At 35.8% G+C, this 19,608-nt stretch overlaps 2 protein-coding genes across 3 annotated transcripts in view; one reads left to right on the forward strand and one right to left on the reverse strand.

Moving 5' to 3' along the window:
* METTL4 (methyltransferase 4, N6-adenosine) overlaps positions 1-4,801 on the reverse strand; it is a 38,195-nt gene extending 33,394 nt beyond the window's left edge. Inside the window, exons 1-3 of one of the 2 annotated variants that reach the window (XM_087707212.1) lie at positions 4,690-4,770; positions 3,277-3,872; positions 1,537-1,599 (exon numbers count right to left, since the gene is read on the reverse strand). In XM_087707212.1, the coding sequence (XP_087563338.1) occupies positions 1,537-1,599; positions 3,277-3,669 (456 nt within the window). In that variant the 5' untranslated portion in view covers positions 3,670-3,872; positions 4,690-4,770. Of the gene's footprint in view, positions 1-1,536; positions 1,600-3,276 lie in introns of both variants that reach the window. The other variant, XM_087707211.1, reaches the window with a different exon arrangement.
* A 94-nt stretch (positions 4,802-4,895) lies between these two features.
* On the forward strand, positions 4,896-18,699 carry NDC80 (NDC80 kinetochore complex component). Its single transcript, XM_014052718.2, has 17 exons — positions 4,896-5,023; positions 6,683-6,797; positions 7,149-7,238; positions 7,722-7,848; positions 8,242-8,414; positions 9,418-9,520; positions 10,050-10,136; positions 10,893-10,986; positions 11,716-11,822; positions 11,913-12,057; positions 12,358-12,563; positions 13,410-13,562; positions 14,374-14,463; positions 15,273-15,365; positions 15,757-15,887; positions 16,245-16,347; positions 18,264-18,699. The coding sequence occupies exons 2-17, from the start codon at positions 6,697-6,699 to the stop codon at positions 18,399-18,401; spliced, it is 1,941 nt and encodes a 646-aa protein (XP_013908193.2). The 5' UTR covers positions 4,896-5,023; positions 6,683-6,696; the 3' UTR covers positions 18,402-18,699.
* Positions 18,700-19,608: the final 909 nt, after the last annotated feature.

The raw sequence follows: 19,608 nt of genomic DNA on the forward strand, positions 1-19,608 counted from the left end.
CCCGCAGAGATCCGGACCCTTACCACTCTCCTGGCCTTCCGTAAAGCGACCAAGACCTGTCTGTTCTGGCAGGCCTGGGGCTGTTGATTGAAATCCAGCCCCACTTGATTGAATGGATGATATCTTATTTTAATAATTGTATTTTCAATATTTTTATGTTTTACTTTTGTTGTGAGCCGCCCAGAGTCCCTAGGGCAGTGATGGCGAACCTATGACACGCATGTCAGTGCTGACACGCGTAGCCATTTGGGGTGACACGCACAGGATTTCATGCGATTCATCCTCGGCTCCTGCACGGCCGCCGAGGATGAAAGAATCTGTGCTGGAGGAACGGGGGGGGGCGGGACGTGTGATCTCCCCCGCCCACACTCACTTACTGTATCGCCGCCGCCCCTTTCTGAGCGCAGGGGCTGCTGGTAAGGCGTGCGTGCCGTGCGCACACACGTCATCAGCGCGGCAAGGGAGGACCCGCAGGAGAGGAGCGCGGGAACAGTGCGCTGTTTATTTATGAAAGGCTCTACAAATTTAAACTCTGCAAGTTTGAGCATTGCTCACTCCATAGCTCAGCATGCAAAAGCGCTTAATGAGGGAGAATTTATTAAAGAAACTCTCCTAAGATGTGCGCCAGTTCTATTTCACGATATGCAGAATAAAGATGCAATTATTAAGAGAATATCTGAGTTCTCTTGGGGCGGGCTGGAGCGGCATGTTGAGGACGTGGAGCTGGAAGCAGCCGACTCCACAGCCCTGGTTCACGGCACCCCAAACAAGTTCAATAATATCAAGGGCAACATACGAAATCGACTGATGAACAAAGAAGTTACTAAGCAGGTATGTTAAATAATTTGTTTTTGGTTTATTAAATACAATTATATATTGCAATTATACATTTTTGTAGTTTAAACTATAAATTGCGCAAAATTATGTTTTTGTCGAAGTGACACACAACACGAGTTATGCTCGATTTTTTGCCGATTTTTGACACACCACGCCAAAAAGGTTGCCCATCACTGCCCTAGGGAGTGGGCGGCATACAAATCTTATTAAATTTGCAAAGTCTTATTAAAGGCCTCCAGCGGCCGTTGCCACGAGGAGCTGTTTGCTGGAGAGCTCCAGAGGCAAAAGCCTCAAAAATCTCTCCCAATAGCCCCGGGCTAGTTGAGAGACTTAGTTTTAAAGAGCTATCCTAATTCCTTCCAATTTAGATGAAATTTAGAACAAAATCCAATTAAATACGATTTAAATAACTTTTAAAGTTGAGGAGAAAGCAGTTAGCACAGCCAGTTCGATCGAACTGAGTCTAGAAAAGCGGGAGGACACTCCCCCGAGGTGATGACATCATTTTGGTAGACTAAGTTCTATTGACCACTGTCTCCACCAACATTGGAGAATAACAACCACATTCTATCTAAACATGAAGTGTGAATTTAACTCTTATTTCAACATAAAAAGTTTCTTACATTGAACATTTCTTAAAATAAGCATATGTGCCACAAAAATAAATTATACTGTCCCATTATTAGCCTTCAAACGTACCTTTAAATGATACTCTAAGATATCACTTTCACCATGATTAAGTTCACTGCTTCTTTTCCGTTTCTAAAGTTGAAAATGAGCAGATTAACAATACTATCATTCAAATGTTAATTCAAATATTAACTTATAATTAATAATACATTATTCTTTATATAAGAAAAAGATGTACTTTGTGATGAACTTGCATCCCTTAAACTTCACAAAGACAACTAAATGTGTATGTTAGTAAATAGCAGAATCTTGTAGATGCACAACTTCCAACTTAATTGGTGCAACACATATTGGTGACTTCTCAGCATCTTACAATTCACCAACCATAAATTGTAGTGGAATGTACGTAGATACTTGAGAATTTCCTTTGTGGTATCTATTTACCACTCTTCCAGTTTTTTGGGAAAGAAAGAAAATCCTGCTTTTGATTTGCAGGTATTTAGATCTTTCTTTCTTAGGTCTTTCTTTTACCCACCAGGCTTTTTTTTGCAAAAAAAAGGCCGTGGAGAGTCTTTTTCCAAGGGTGGGATGCAAGAGAAGTCCAGCTGCACCCTGGCTACACAAAAGATGCATGAAGACCTTGGTACAGTAGTGGCGTGCAGTGTGAAGGGCAATGTGGGTAGCAGCAATAGGTAGATGACTGTCCAAAAGGTCAGAGATGGATGTATGATAGACATCAACTGAAGATGAGTGGTTACTAAGTGACCAAACAGGAATGGCTTGAATTGGAGCAGATCCTCACCTAAAAACTGGTAGGGTTCAGTTAACAAGAAAGGAGACTGCCAGGATTGCCATTACTAATGCAGTCATATGATATCACATTTTATGATTGCATCAGTTAGCAGTGGAAATTTAAATTCCAATTACCATTATTAACCAAGAAGTACATGTAACACTGATTATTACAGTATCCTTCTCCAATGTGCACTACAATCCAGATGAGCCCACACACAATTCTCATAATCCAAAGCCAGTGATGGCTGGAGATAATGGAAATTGGGATAGTAGGGGAAGTGGTATTATCCAGCTAGTGTTTCATACCTTGATCATTTCCAGAAATGCCAGTGCTACATTTTCATGGAAATTATAGCAGTAATACAGTATATCCAGGGAGCACCAGATATGGGTGACCCAGAATAAATGAACGACAGAAATTATCTTCATATTCAGGTTTTGGGGAAGAAAAAAACTAGTTTTTTGCAGTACCCTTTTCATTGTAAATTATTGACTATAGGAAAAATATAGGATTTTCAGAGGACTGATGGAAAAATGTCCCTCACTTTTATTATCAGATGCATCATTGTATGTGATACAGAGACCACAAGAGACAAAGAAAGTCAAGCCATGTGGCTTTCTGAAAGAGAAAATGCCACATAATTAAACCAGCTTTAAACAATTCCTTCTAAGATTACAACTTGGGGATGGTAAATACATATGATAGCATGAGTATAAGACACATATTATTACTATTACTCAGTGAACTACTAGCATTTTACATTTTATAAATTCATAATACAACTTTACTAGCACATGCTAAAATTAGTTGATTTCATTTACCAGAGGTTTATTAAATGCTGAAAGCAGGTAAAATTATACAGTGCTTATTACCAATAATCTACACAGCACACTTTTGTATTGAAAATGTAATAATCTATAACTATTTTTTAAATAAATCACTGATTTCACTTTATGTTATTTACAGAATGAAAATGTATGTAAATATGTAAGAAATGTATCTTTATACTCTACCTTTTTAGCCTTAACTGTAATAACAGATTTCTTGTCCTTGTCATTTTTCTGCTGTTCAGATATACTAGTTTCTAGATTAATCCCACTATGCTTTTCCGTCTGGAAGCTTGCAGGAATATGGGGCTTAATTACATTAAAAAATTCTTCTCGAAATAAGTATGTCCTCTTTACCATCTGATTAGATTTTTCTCCTGAATTGCTAAATTCATGAATATTTTTTTTTGTACATGATTTTATAGGAATCAAACTTGTACCCGATGAAGCAGGTATAGTATTGTCAAAACTATCCTTAGCTGACTGCTCAAGAGAGGGGCAAAAATAGTATCCAGATTTATTTATGAAAAGGAGGTGATCTAGCATCCAGCCAGCTGGCAGATAACATACAATTGCCATTGTCTGCTTTCCAAAGCATAATTCTTCCAAATGAATTAAAAACTATATTCCTTTGGGAGGGGGGAACCAGAGAAGTAAATCTTTAGAGAAGTGTTGCATTAACCGATTGTCAAATATTCAATTCTGTGAAACTAGGACTTTCTATGAGAACAGCATCTCTCCTTTGTTCAAGAGACTGATCATTTTCAAGCATCCACGTGAGTCTGAAAAAAAGATGCCACTGCTTTAAGAAATTAGTAGTTCATTAAAATTAAGACTATTCTGAAAGTCAATGAGAAGATACTTTTGCTGTATTCTATATTCAATATTTTGCATAACAAAAAGGAAAAATAGCAATAATGATATGCGGAGAACAGATACTTGGAGATACTTTTAACTGTGAAAAATTGTCGATACACAAGATCCTATCATAGATCATCCAATGCCAAGTAAAATTTGCTTTGAATGTTAGGCTATAAGGTTTAAATTAAAAACATAAATAGCCCATAAGTTCTGAACACATGAAAACATTTGTTGTTGTTTTTTTAGTTTTGCTTGAAGATTTGGACAATTATAACAATATTTAGATTAATATAGCCGAGAGCTCACTGCTTTAGATATCTATTTTGTTACAATTCTGGAAGAGAATTAGCAAGTCATTATCAGTCAAGTTATTATCCGGCTCTTGCACTACGGTGGTTTCCTGTAACTCTCTAGCAAAGTCCTAGGGGAAATTAAATTTGAGCTGATTCTTTCTTGGCAGTCTTGTCCTAAATTGTAGTTATAAGTAAATCTTGCTGAATTCAATGGAGTTTATTTCTGAGTAAACCATAGCAGTTTGGATCGGGGTCAGCAGACCGCGTAGCCCTTGAGCCAAGTCTTCTGCCCCGTGAAGTACTCGAACAGTCGCGATCAGAGAGCCCGTGAAGGGCAAACATCAATCTATGGCATGCCAACTGGACTTACTCCCTTTACTCCCAACAGGGAAGAACAACAAGCTTCGCTCCCAAGGCAGAAGCCGCCTTCCGGTCTGTAACTCACATCTCATGCGAGCGGCTGCGGATTTCACAACCAGTGGACCGCCGGAGATAACCATAGAGAAGAAACGCGACCAATCCCGCTCGCACAAGTTTGTCCTGTAGACAACTTCCTGTTTCTGGCGGAACTGACGTTTTTTCTGTTACTTGTAGTCCATGGACGCAAACGGATGTTGCGATAGGCGGGTAAATTTGAAAGCGGGCGAGAAGCGGGCGGGGCCAGAGCGAGAAAAAGCAGTAAGTAGCGATTGCAGCAATGCCGTTGCCGATGAATACAGGTTACTAGTACCTGACTGAGATCGGCCGCCAGTTGGGCGGCTTGAGAGAAGACATTAACGGTTAGTAATATACAAGCTTTTCTTGCGGAACCAAGGCGCAGTTGGCAGCTACTTTAAGTTTTGCAGGCCAGTAGCGCCCCTCTGCTTTTTCTCGGAGGAAAATGAAAGCCACCTTCACAGTTTTCCTTAGAGAAAAATCCCGGTTCATTTTTCCCCCTAAAGGAAAAAATAATTTTATATTAATTTTATATTAATATGCGTGCGAACAACTGCTTTCAACGCAATATAAATCGTTCTAAACTTGATTGTAAAAATACGATTTTTGTAATAGAGTTGTCAAAGTCTGGAATGCTCTACCTAATTCAGTTGTCTCAGCTACAAATTTTTACAATTTTAGTCACAAATTGACTTCCGTGGATCTCACTTCGTACTTAAGAGGTCCGTAGAAGGGGCGTGCATAAGGGCACTAACTTGGCTATTGTTCCTATCATTGTATATTATAATGTATATTATATTAAAGAGTGCAGAAGATGATTAGGGGACAGGAGACTAAAACATGGAGAACGGTTGCAGGATCTGGGTATGTCTAGTTTAATAGAAAGAAGGACTAGGGGAGACATGATAGCAGTGTTCCAATATCTCAGGGGTTGCCAAAAAGAAGAGGGAGTCAAACTATTCTCCAAGGCACCTGAGGGTAGAACAAGAAGCAATGGGTGGAAACTAATCAAGGAGAGAAGCAACTTAGAACTACGGAGAAATTACCTAACAGTTAGAACAATTAATCAGTGGAACAACTTGCCTCCAGAAGTTGGGAATGCTTCAACACTGGACACTTTTAAGCAGATGTTGGATATCCATTTGTCTGAAGTGGTGTAGGGTTTCCTGCCTAAGTAGGGATTTGGCCTAGAAGACCTTCAAGGTCCCTTCCAGCTCTGTTATTCTATATTATTCCTGTTTTTGTTTGTTTGACAAATTACAATAAATAAATATTACATATTCTAATTCACTCTTACTTGCAAGCATTTGCTCTGCTTACCGCCAAATAAATAGGTTCAGGATGTGAACCTTCTTCTTGTCATCTGAAGAGTGAATCCAGAAATCCCCTTTTTGGGAGGCTTTGTTCTGTCAAAAGAGGGGAAATTGTATGTGTCCTGGGATAACATTGCAGAATCCAATCTAGAAGTTTCCAGAAGAGATGGGCTCCATCATGAGTCCGAAAGTTCAGAAGTCGAAACCTCTAGTCTCATTGACCGACCCAAATTGGATCCTGCAGGTTTTGTTCCATCCAGGAATGGAAAGAGAAAAAAAAATATTCAGCAAATGTACTCTACTATTTTTTTCCAGTTTTACTTCCCAGTTTAAAAAAAAAATATTTTGGTGGGAGCAGAACTGGGGGTGAGTTTGCTTAGTAGCCAAGGGCTTTTCTCTGCTGAATCCAATTCAGCATTCCAGTCCATTCCAATCCTTTCTGCTGCCCTGGGCCGAACCATATCTCCAGTCCCACTACGGTTGAGTGTGTTGGTTTTAACCTGCTTGTTTTTTTCTTACTTTTTAAATTTTTTAGTATTTTTAAATTGTCTTTTATGTAAGCCGCCCGGAGTCCTTCGGGATTGGGCGGCATATAAGTTTATTAAACTTAAACTTAACTTTTATTACACTTAAACTTTCCCTTCTCCTACAAGTTTACCAAAAGGTTGTGGTTGTCCTCCTGTGTTACAGTTTTCCCTACAACAATGAGGCGTAGTTCAAGTACCAGTCGAATCAGTTGCCGGCAATCAATCCAGCCACTGAGGGTGCAGGATAATAATAAGACGGGACTTCATACACCCCAACCGTAAGACACTCAGATTCCTTTAGTTGAGGTGGCATTCATTTACTTGGCTTAAATTTCTAAAGCATACCTGCTTGAAAATATTAATGTTACTTGTGTTTACCTGTTACTGTTATGTATGAAATAAATGGTTAATTAGATAAATTCACTATTTTGTTTAGGATTAAAATATGATCTGTTTTTTAATTTACACATGCAGTAAACTAGAGTACAGTACATAAATATTAAGCAATAGACCACATTAAAATCAAATATGTAGCAAAAATTAAAGAGCAGATAACTTTATTGGATGGCATATAAAATGATTTCAGTTTTTGGTGGTTTTAATAATTTGTGCAATTAAATATTTTCAAGGCAAGAGAGAAGGACAACTTTTGGAAAGCAGAGTGCGGGAAAGCACGCACCAGGGACATCAGAAAGGAAAACCAGTTTTTTTGGCAAAAGGTAATTCGTATTTCACTTGTTAGGATTAACTTGAACACTACAATGTTCACTTCCAGTATGGATGAAATTTTTATTCCAGTAGAAGAGCCTCAAGGACTTGCATAATTTTAAGTGCAGGAAAGACTTGCACGGGGGGGGGGGGTAGGATTTGTGCTAGTATTCCTTTTTAAGTTCCAGGAGCTTTCTAGAATTGGCAGGACCCTCCTCCAAAAATGTGCCCTGACCATTTTTGAGTGGGACCTTAACATATCAGGTAAAGTCCGCTATAGGTCTCAGATCAATGAGGTTTGTATTACTCTGGCTTATATTCGCAATATAAGGAGTAAAAGATTTTCACATGACAAGCTTAATTGCCATTCTTTTTAGTCTTTTAAGTCTCACTTGTTATTACAAATTGTATTTTCTATATTTAAATAGCTTTGTAGAGATAAACTGAATAATGCCATAGTTAACCTGGATGCATATTTGTGGTTTCAATTCTAGGACTAGTGGCCCCGGAAGCTTACGGAACAGCCAATATGGTGCTTTTGGAAGTACAGAGAAAATCAAGGAGCCTAGGCCACTTCATGACAAAGCATTTATTCAGCAATGTATCCGTCAACTTTATGATGTATGCAGCACTTGTTTAACTAGTTAAATCTCTCTTTTATCAGAATAAATTGTACCTATTGATCAATGAAATTTGGAAAAAGCAAGGTAAAAATAGCCTAATGGGCCAAGAAATAATAGGCTACCCAGGTTTTTAAAAAGGTATGAATTACATTCACATTTTAAAATTACAAATGGTAGGAACTATTAGGCTGTTCACAAAAAATGCATCTTAGAAGCGTCAACAATGTATTTTAATTATGACAAAAATATACGTAAATCTGTTGAATAAAATACATGATTAATCTGCAAAATTCTCTAATTGAACAATAATTTGGACCATGTAGAGATTTGGATTGCTCGGTAAACTGGCATAAAGCCCAAAACAAGTAATACTTTCTTTTTTTTTTCCTAGTTTCTTGTAACATATGGATATGGTCCTACAGTCTCTGTGAAATCACTCCAAACTCCTTCTGCTAAGGAATTTGTGAAAATTTTTAGCTTTATTTATGAACAGTTTTGTCCTTCATGTGACCTTGCGGGTTCCAAATTTGAAGAAGAAATCCCAAGAATTTTCAAAGAGCTTGGGTAAGTACAATTGCCCCATTTAAATAATTTCATCAATTAAAAAGAATATAACTCAGAATATTTTGTGGATGATACATTTCTGTATTACATGTTAGAAAATTATTATCTTCCAGAGTTTATCAAGGTCCATAATTATATTTCATTTTAATTTTGTAATATTTAGACAATATGTTCTTACAAGAAGTTAAACTATATGTGTTACAGGTAGTCTCATTTAGCAATTTGGACAGGCAACTTGATTGTTATGTAGTTGCTAAATAAAAAATCATAGGACCACAATTATGCTTAAGATTTCAGCTTTCTTTTGCTTTATAGCGTCAAAAGGATACAACCCCAAAGAAGCTGGGTGAGCCTAAATGGCAGGGAAAGTTTGATTCACAAGGACATCGGGTAAAAGGGCAAATATTATAGCCCTTTTTCTTAACTTTGGAATGCTCAGCCTGGTGCTGAAATATTTAGCAAGGGAAAATTGATGCTTAAATTTACGTTCATTGGAGACACAGGGATTACATCAGGGGTATCAAACTCACATCTTAACGGCATCTCAGGACTTTTTCCCCTTCGCTAAAACAGGCGTGGGTGTGGCCAACACATGACACATCCGGCCACTGGCTGAGAGTTTGATAACCCTGGATTACATGAAAGTAAACAGGCACAATGGGGACTACACATTGAAATAAATGCCCTAGTGCCAGCTGTTTGCCTGAACTCCTAAATTGGGGGGAGAGCTGAATGTGACATAAACATTGCAAAGATTGTAAATGTGGGCACTGCTCACAAAGTTACTTTTTCATCACTGTTGTAAAAACGGTCACATGTAACCGTTGTGATCAGTTGTTCATAGGAAAATAACAAAGGCAGGATTCTTAACATTCATTTTAACTAATGATTTTATAGAAAACAAATCTAAGGACGCTTCCTTTTTGGGTCTGAGTGCAGCTTGAATTGTATCTGGTATTTTCTTGAAAAAGTAAATTTTTTTACAGATTTTTTTTTCTTACAGTTATCCATTTCCTTTGTCGAAAAGCTCTATGTATACTGTGGGTGCTCCTCATACATGGCCTCAGATTGTAGCCGCTCTGGTCTGGCTGATAGATTGTTACAAGGTATTATAGATAACCTATTATTTATTTAGCCACATTTATAGGTATTTTCTGACCTTTCATTTAATTTTGATCTGCTTATAATATAGAAGTGATACACTGAAAATACAAAAACTGGTTTAATGAAGTTCTTGTGACTTTGACAGATACTTTGTAATATATAATGTACTATTAGAGCTATTGTTGCACTTTTGTTGCCATATTACTTATTTCAAACAAATAGTATTAACAAATTTACAGTCAGTAATTTTCAAACAAAGGGCCACATTTGCGTTACATGCCAGGAAGTCACCAAAAAGTGGATGAAACCCAGGGCAAAATAAATTTCACTAAAAATAAATGTATGTGTTCATATAAATTCTAATAAATTTAATAACGTCCTTTTTAGTTGGCAACAATCTTCAGAAAAGTGGGTAGGGAAGCACAAATTGTATTCTGATTAATTCAGAAAAAGGAAATAGCAAGTATGCTATACTATTACAGTAGGAAACATTATTCATTGTGACTATGTCCTTGTTTGTGTCTTACCCAGTTGTTTACTTGTATGAAAGAAAAACCACAGTCATTTGATGAAGAACAGATTTTGATAGAGACTGAAGATGGAATTTTGCATAACAAGGTATTTTAGTTCTTTCTCCCTAAATGGTGGAATGAATATTACTTGCTGGCAATAAAATGATGCTGTAAACAGTGCATGTTCACATATGGAACTACCCAAGACAACAACTTGAAAGCAGCAGAGAAGTTGATTAACTTATTTGCAAATACGGGTGCAACAAAGTTGAACACAGAACAAAGCATGAAAGTCAGCTTATATCACCTTACACAGATTTATCGCCCCCCTCCCCTTGTCAGCACAGCATCCTATTGAAGCATTTAGTCTATCTTCCCCCCCCCCCCAAAAAAAACCTTGTCTTGGCTATGTTTTCACAGTTTTTAACTTTTTGTCTTGCATTAGCTCTACTGTTCTTGTTCCCTGCTTGCGGTTAGAGCTGGCATCTTGTTTGCTAGGCTTGTGGTTTCACACAGCTGACATTTAGCTTGTTACCTGTTACATGTTTTTGAAGACAGCTTACATGCATTTATGCTAAGAATTTAGAAACAATACATACTCCAACTTGTTTTCGCATTTAATAATTGTATGTATTAAAATTTGTTTATATCAATGGTGATCCTGATTAACATTTAGTATATGTTGCTTATGAAATCAGCAAATGTCTATATTAAAGGTTACCATTTTTACTAACTTGATGTAGGAATGTAAAAAATTTTCTTAACAGAGAGAGAAAAAGCACACATAATCTGTAATGCAATACTGTTTAGCATATTTTTAAAAATCCCTAAAACTAAACTGATTTTACAATTATGTCCTCAGCTTTTTTTGGACTACTCTATAAAATGTTATGACCATTTCATGAAGAGTGAAGACAATTTTGAAGAATTTGATGCTGAAATAGATTCCAAATTAAGTGAGTAATTTACATTGTAAAATGTTTTTAAAAAGTAGGCATTACTATGAATCTTTCACCATTTGCTTTCTGTAGTTTCTCAAACTTCTTAAAACATTGTTCACCAAGCTATTAATGTAGGATATTTCTGTTTAAACGCTAAGGTCCCCCCCCTCCCCCGTCATCTCACTTAATCTATGAACACGAGATTTAGTAAGTTTCTGTACTATTTCTCAAGACACTACTATTTCTCAAGACACTTACCGTAGGTTGATGGGTAGAGCTCATGTGCCTAAGAAAAGTATTTTTTGGTTTAATTCCAGCAGGAGGCTATTCCCACTCCACCATTTTTTTCTCCTGAGAAGCCCCAGATGGCCTGGGAATCTTGTACTCCGTAGTGCTCTCCTGCTCCATACCACTCTCTTGCCCATCAGCTGCTTGCCTGGGATTCATGCCTCTTTCCATGTCATAGTCTTGTTAGGTTCTCACTTAACAACAGCAACAGGGTCTGTCATTTTTGCCAGCACTAAGTGATGCAGTTGCATGTTGTGGCACTTTATGACTACTTTACTTAGTGAGGGAAATGCACTGAAATTATAACAATTGTTTTTAAAAATGGTTTAAATCAGATATTTAGTAAAGCAAAATGTCAACTTGTTTCCCAGTAATTGTCTCAATTATTATTCAGATTAATGACTAAAGTTATAGAGCATTCAGGTGATTAGAGGGTTACTTTGATCTTTCTTTCAGAGAATCTGTTTCAGGTACATGAAAAGCATTTAACAGTCTTAGAAGAAAAAGAAAAAAGGTTGAAGGAAGAGATTGCAAAGCGTGAAAAGGAAAAAGAAAGCGAACCAGTGAGTAACTGTATACATAGCTCTGAGAAGATATATTTGTAAGTGATTTTAATTAACAAACTACAATTTCCATCTTTTTGTATAAAAAAGGACCGTTTAGAGCAACTACGGAGGCTGAAATCATCTTTACAGGCAGATTGTAAACAATATGAGTCTTATATGGCCAGTTTGGAATCTCTCTCAAGCAGCCTCAGTCAAAAGACAAAGAGTATTACAGAGGAGCAAGAAGCTGCTGGTAAGGAGAAGCTGCTCAACATCAATAAATGTATAATAACAGTATAGTGTTTCACTATAAAATTTTAAAATAAAATATTGAGTATTTCTCAGCTCAAAGAAAATATCTAAACAAAAGTAAAGAATTTAATTACATCTTTCTTAGTATTAGTAAGTTTCTTACACCTTTTAGTAAATTCTTATGAGATTAAGTTCCTAATATTTTGAAATTTTATCCAAGTAGTTAAGCTTCAACTTAACTGAATGTTTTTTTTTAAACTTATCTGTTTTCTTAACGAGTTTTATTTTTCTTGAATTTTAGCAATGGAAATTGAAGCACTGAAACAGGAAAACTCACATTTGGTGGTTGTTTGTGATAAACAAAAGTATTCCACTGCAGACATTGAGAAACTGAATTCTGAAATAGAGGAGCTGAAACAGGCAGTAAATAAATTAACCAAGGAATTGGAAGTAGAACAGCGGCAACTGTGGAATGAGGAATTAAAATATGCAAGAGGAAAAGAAGCAGTATGTATAGCTAAAGCTAAAGTTTTGAACATCTGACATTTGCATCTGGGAGACTAACATTTCTACTGCTGCTGCTTTATTTCTCATAAACTGAATTAAATAATATTTTATTCTGCTAGTAAAAAATAATTAGCATCTATAACACATTGTAAAAACTTAATTTGCTGAAAAATATTTATCTTCTCTGAAAATTTCTTAGGTCACCTTTTCTCTTTATCTCATCTAAAATGTCTTGTATTTTTGTGACTATATTTAGAGTTCACTAATATAATTTATAAAATAACCTAATGAAAGCTTTACTTGCATCTCAAATCATTTTTAAATCAATACCTTTATCTAAATTATTTTCAGACATGATTTTAATTTCTTTTTATATTTCTCCACCATTGTTTCTTTCTGTAGCAAGATTTCATTGCATCTCAATCTAAATGAACCAGATTTCTTGCTATAAACAAAATTCACAAGATCCAAAAAGGTCTTTGCTAATATTTATACCTTAATGGCCCAATCCAAAAATCTAAATCATATTTTTGAAAGTATCTATTTCACTCAGAAAAGTAGGCACTCTTTTGAACTGCAATTTTCTGTCTCCAACCAACTTTAAATTGGCCATCAAATCAAAAGGGACAATTTTTTTTGATAGTTTTTCTTGAATAATTTTAATGTTTTTCAGAAGCTGGGAAGATACAAAAGCTTGTACTAACATTCAAATATAGGCATAGAAAAAACAAACTTTGAAAATACAAAGAAATGCAAAACAATGCTATGGTTATGAAGCAATTCAGTTTTCATAGACTTCATTAGCTGTCTTACAGTATGCTTCTTAATTTTGTTTGTTCTTTATAGATTGAAGCAGATTTGACAGAATACCATAAATTGGCTCGAAAATTAAAACTAATTCCTACAAGTGCAGAGAATTCTGATGGTCTTAATTTTGAAATTAAATTTAATCCTGATGCAGGCCCTAATTGTCTGTTTAAGTACAGAACTCAGATTCGTGTAAGTATAAGTTCACTTCATGTAAAGTTCTTTTAGTTAATCACTTTATTACAATAAATGAACATAATATTTTAATAATACTTAGATGAAGTTCAGTTTTCTTATCACAATGAGTGTTGTTGACATCTTATTTATTATGCAGAAAAATTGGTTTAAGTACTAGGTATAGACTGGAATATGTTTAAAGGAGGCTTAAAATTTTTTGCACATTAGGTTATGGATGCTCCCTTAGAACATCTCTAGTTGAAAAGGCTTCTGCTATTTTGTTTTGTTAATCAACTTCTTATTGGCATCTAATTGGCTTCTATGGGAAACAGAATGTTTGACAGGTAGACCATCTGATCCAGCATGGCAATTTCTGTGGCTTTATAATACAAAGAGCCGAGGTGGCACAGTGGTTAAATGCAGCACTGCAGGCTACTTCAGCTGACTGCAGTTCTGCAGTTTGGCTGTTCAAATCTCACCAGCTCAGGGTTGACTCAGCCTTCCATCCTTCCGAGGTGGGTACAATGAGGACCCAGACTGTGGGGGCGATATGCTGACTCTGTAAACCACTTAGAGAGGGCTGAAAGCCCTATGAAGCAGTATATAAATCTAACTGCTATTGCTATTGCTAAACCTCTCCCTGGAGTATGAACTAATGTAAGAGTACTTGGGAAAGAATATTGTCTTATCAGTTTTTAGGAAGATCTTTTATATATTACATGCATGTGCTATTTATTTAAAGTATTTCCTTCTTGAACCCTATAACTGGATTACTTTACTGGAAAACTGAACTTTTTTCTTTATTATGTTTATATAATTATGGCAGGCTCCCCTTCTGAATCTCATAAACAAGACGGAAGAGGAGATTGCAAATGCAACAAAGAGAAAAATTAGCTTGGAAGACACCTTAGAACAGGTTAGTTTCTAACTATCTCTGGTGTAGCGTAAAACCAGCTATATAGTATAATGTAATGCAACCTATATTAATCCTTGGCCTGCTGCCAATTACCTCCAATAGACCGATCAGATCCCACAGATTAGGCCTCCTCCGAATTCCATCCGCCGGCCAATGCCGACTGGCGACTACCCGGAGAAGAGCCTTCTCTGTGGCTGCTCCGACCCTCTGGAACGAACTCCCCGTGGAGATTTGAAGGGGGGCAGAAGTTCTTTAGCCCCAGGCCTGGCTATTCCGCCAGGCCTGGGGCTAAAGAACTTCTGCCCCCCTTCTCGAATGGTATGGTTGTTCTGTGTTTTAAATTGTGTATTGTTTGTTTGTCTTTTTATCCCCTGTTTGTACCTCCTTTCCCTTGACTGAGTTGTGAGCCGCCCTGAGTCCCCTTCGGGGAAAAGGGCAGCGTATAAATGAAATAAATCCTAATCCTAACTATACTTTTCTATTTCTAATCATAATTCAGAGCTCAAAACAAGTATAAGGTTGCTAGGAAAGAAAAATGATAATGAAAAAAAAACAGTGGACAATTAAATCTAAATTTTTAGATGTTCAGTACATACGACTATAGATCTCCAAACTGTTCTGTATGTAAGCTAAAATATTTTCAAATGTGAAAGTTCAGCTGGATTCAGAATTTTTCTAATTATTAAGAGCGTACTGCAGGAAGTTTTCCTCTATTGCCAAAAAAAAGTAGACTTGAAAGCAAAGGATGTGAACTTGAGGCACCCTTGACTTTCAGTACTAACATCCTTTATTGAATAATATTCTTTAAGGTAAATACAATGGAAGCTGAACAGGAAAGCATTGTGAAAATGTTAAGTGAAGAAATGCAAAAACTGGAAGATTTATGTCAGCAAAAAGCAAAGGTATTGTACTAAGTATGATATATGCTTGTAAGTTTATCTCTATAGAATTCATTATTAAGAGGTTTTTTTCTATTAAGAAACATTGTACGCATAATGTAAAGAAACAGGCTGGTGTGGTGGGTAACGTGCTTATCTAGAACTGGGAGAACTGGAGTTCTAATCCTTTCTGGCTTAAAAAAAACTAGCTGGGTAAAGTATTTTCAAAAGTATTTTAGCTAGAATAAAAATTAATGATCTAAAAGATAATTACATATAGCACTTCTAACAAAATATAGAACTGGAGGAGTGTCACTATATTAAATTTACAATGTTATCTTGCAAGAGATACGGTCTATCTGTGTCATAAACATATGATTCAGTCCTGAAATATTAATCCATATATGTATTTCAGGAAGTTGACGAAGAAGAAGAAAAGACTAAGAAGGAGCTGGAGTTGTTGGAGAAACATAAAAGTTTGCTTTATAGTGGTGTCAATGAAGGTATCAGTGAAGCCACGAAGGAACTGCATGAAACCCGATGCCGGTTAGTTTAATTAAACAAAGATTTGACTGAGAGAGTTTTCTGAGTTGAACATATATTTATTCAATTTATAGCACCACTCATCTCAATTTGTGACTTTGGGCAGTTTACAATTAAAATGTAAAAAAAATTTTTTTAAACTCACAAAATAAAATAATCATACAAGCAATGCAATGCATTGCAAATATTAATCTTAGTTAAATGAGAAAATTTTTAATGAAACATGTTTAGATTTTGGAATGCTACGCGTGTTAATTATTATATGCTGTTTATACAAACCTTGAATTTATAGATAGAGGGACAGTTTTTCAATATAAATAATGCAATATTCTCTTCCCTCTTCTGGGATTTACTCCTTAGATACCAAGTGGTTATGCAAACAACTTCAAAAGAGAAAAGGAAAATGGATAAAAATATGCAGTATCTTCTGGAACTAATATTTACTCATCTTGAGACAGTTGAGGTAACTCATGCTATTATATACTACTAAAACTCTCAGAGTGTACCCTTTAACTGGCTGAAAATTGTATCAGGGCAAAAAAAAAATCAGAGTACCTCTTAAGGTCTAATTTACAAAATGCTGGGCCTCTTCTTCCAAAAATGAGAGTGAAATTTAAGAAAGTTTTGACTATTTCACTTCTGCCTGGCTACTGCTGCTGCTGCTTCTCCTTCAGCACTGCTACCACACTGATTTCCACTCTATCCCTTTCACTTATGTTAGGCTTCTTTATACATCTTCCTCCTCGTGCTGTATAATAACACAGAAAATTTAGACAAATTCATGCCATCCCAAATTTCCAAGAATTAGGAAATGCAAGTTGATCCAGATAATTAAATATCTTATAAATGTTAGTGACATAGACCATGTGTATTTGGAAAAGTGGCTCGCTAATGTTTTCATCATCTTCATTGGGTCCAAAAAGGAGCAATGGGGAGCAATCTTTTGTGTCAAGCTTGATATTGAAGGAGATTTTTTTCTATGGGACAGAAGTAAGATATTGTTGACTGTATCTTCACCTGAAGGGGTAATTGTTTGGGGGCTATTAACCAGGACTCTTCATGGTAAATTCAACTACAGTTCTTAATGATTCTCTAGGTTAATCTTTAGTTCATATTTCAAGATTTTCTTAAAAGTTTCTGCAATTTTCTAAAATATATCCAAATATTCTAAAAGAGGGAATAGTGCACAATTCAGATGCAGACGTTTGGGTTATATAGTGCAAGATTACCAAAATACAGTATGCCTGGCTGAATTTCTTGTATACCTACCATATTTTTGCAGTATAAGATGCACCAGAGTATAAGACGCACCAAGGTTTCGAAGAGGCACATTTTTAAAAAATGTTTTTGCACTCTGCAAACCTCCCACCCCCCCCACCCCCTTTTAAGGCCATGAATAGCTTTTAGGCAGCTTATAAAGTGCTCCGGGGGGGGGGGCAAAATTGAGCAAAGAACACCATTTTTTTTTATTCATTTCTGCCCTCCCCAGCCCCCAGGAGCACTCTGAAAGCTGCCTAAAAGCTATGCATGGCCATTTTGGTGAAGGAGACAAAAAATACTGTATTCAGTGTATAACAGATTTTCAGCCTCTTTGGGGAGGGGGGAAAGGTGTGTCTTATACTCCGAAAAATACAGTATATCTTTTCCCAATATAGCTTTCCAAGTAGTGTATCTGTTCATCAAATAAAGAGTGTCTGTCTAACCTGCCTTTTTAGTTAACTATGTGGCCACTTGTTTGCATTCTGTGCATTATATCATCGTTTGTATTTTGATGTTTCTGCCATGGCTTTGATTGAAGCCTAAGCCACTTGGATAAAGTTTGATATCAATTGGATATAGTCAAAGTAATAAAGATATACCTGCTTTTTAATCTATTAAGTCTTATCAGGATCACTTCATAAATATTTCTATACCCTTGTTACTATGTGGATAAACTCTTACCTTTCCTTTTGATATTTTATCAGTAAAGACAGAGTATATTCTGCAAGAAGAATGGTCTGTTTAGGCTATTAATTCCATTAAGCCTTAGCAACTATGAGTCACCTGTAGATACATAGAATAAAGTTCATTCTCTATAGTGGATGGAGTATATACATTCCATTGTTTATATTTTATTTGGAGTTCCTAAAACTTTTTGATGCCTGTATTGTGGGGTAGTGATGGAGGGTGGTTGGTAATGTTCTCTGCCTATTCTTCCATTTTTACAAATCTGTTATGCAAGCCTATGGAAGTTTTCAAGGTATAGTTCACATAAAACTTCTGTTTTTATAACATTTCATAATTTTGTACTGGTTTTATAGAATCTTATCATGCCAATTCTGCATGTATAAAATCAAAACTATAAGCACTAAAATATAATCTATTGCCATTTTCTTCTAGAAATACTTGACTGAACAGAATATAAAAATTGACAGAGAATTCAATGAATTTATATCTCAAGATCCGCTGACGAACTTGAAAGAAATCCTAGATAATTACAAAAAGAAGATGAGTACCCTGTATATTTCAGACACATGAATGAAAATATCTGTATACTATAAAAATGGTCTAAAATATTTGCTTGCTAGGGCAGTGTTTTATAATGTTTTGAATCGTACTTCTGTTCATGTGAACATATGGCATTTGGAGGCTATCTCTTTTTTTATTGTAATAATTATTAAAACCAATATTCGCTTTTTGGATGCATAAATACATCAGGCCTTAAAACCTGACTGTTTTATAAGTTATCAGTAAAGGACAATGATAAATCTCATGGATTTAAATATTTCATATATACTTGTTTTGTTCCTGAAAATACTAATTAAAATGCAACAAGTATGATTGAAAATTGAGTCACTAATGTAAAGTCTGTAATTGTCTACCAATTATCAAAACCACAGTTTTAAATAGTCAATATTTCACAAGATCTCAGGTCAAGATTTGAGGTAAGATAAACACATTTTATTGTGGAGTGAGACAGTTCACCTAATTGCCCACAACAGTGGCTGGGACTGAAGTCTGCTGAGTGCTGCTCTGTTCTGCAAATTGCAGAAAATATGGCTATGAAGACTATTTTTTCAAATTGACAAAACTAATTCTTATAGGAAAAAGTGCAACACAGCTCTGCTTTTACCTACTGAAAAATCTACTTGGGTTATATTTTTAAAAAAAAAATTCCAGCAGAAAATATGTTTTCAATTAAAATACATTATTTGGATTCTTCAGGCAAAATTAATGGTAAACAGTTCAGTGAACTGCACTTACTGTAAAAGAAAAACTTACAACATATTGGGAATAATAAACATTGAAAATAGAGGTGCCAATATAATGCCCTTATCCAGGTGATGCTAGAATAGCTGGAATATTGTATGCAGGTTGTCCTACCTCAAAAAAGTAGAGCATCAAAAGCATTAGAGGAGGACAACTAAGAGGAGAGGCTGGACCAATTATCTACAAAAATGTTATGATATTTGAGCTTTTTTGTCTAGAAAGGAGGTGAACAAGAAGGGATGTGACTGAAGTGTTCAAACATGCATGATGTGGATGAGAAACTAATTTCCCTTTCAAAATGTTGGAATCGTGGGTGAAACTGAATATTGGAAGACTATACAGACAAAAGGTCAAACATTAAAAAATGTAATTAAATTTTGCAACTGGCTACCACAAAATATGGTTCTATTGACCAGCTTAGCTGTTGTTTTTTTAAAGGCGGTTAGCATAACTACCTTTGAACAATTTGCTAGAG

This window comes from Thamnophis sirtalis, unplaced genomic scaffold (assembly GCF_051295495.1).
Source record: "Thamnophis sirtalis isolate CommonGarterSnake01/CBP01778 unplaced genomic scaffold, rThaSir2_p1.2 scaffold_2, whole genome shotgun sequence".
In the NCBI taxonomy this organism is placed as follows: domain Eukaryota; kingdom Metazoa; phylum Chordata; class Lepidosauria; order Squamata; family Natricidae; genus Thamnophis; species Thamnophis sirtalis.

Bases quoted from the DNA above. Each gene is read 5' to 3' on its own strand.
- NDC80 (XM_014052718.2), top strand. From the start codon at position 6,697: ATGAGGCGTAGTTCAAGTACCAGTCGAATCAGTTGCCGGCAATCAATC. The intron at 11,823-11,912 runs GTGAGTAACTGT...TGTATAAAAAAG, and splicing joins AGGAAAAAGAAAGCGAACCA to GACCGTTTAGAGCAACTACG. The intron at 16,348-18,263 runs GTAACTCATGCT...ATTTTCTTCTAG, and splicing joins CTCATCTTGAGACAGTTGAG to AAATACTTGACTGAACAGAA.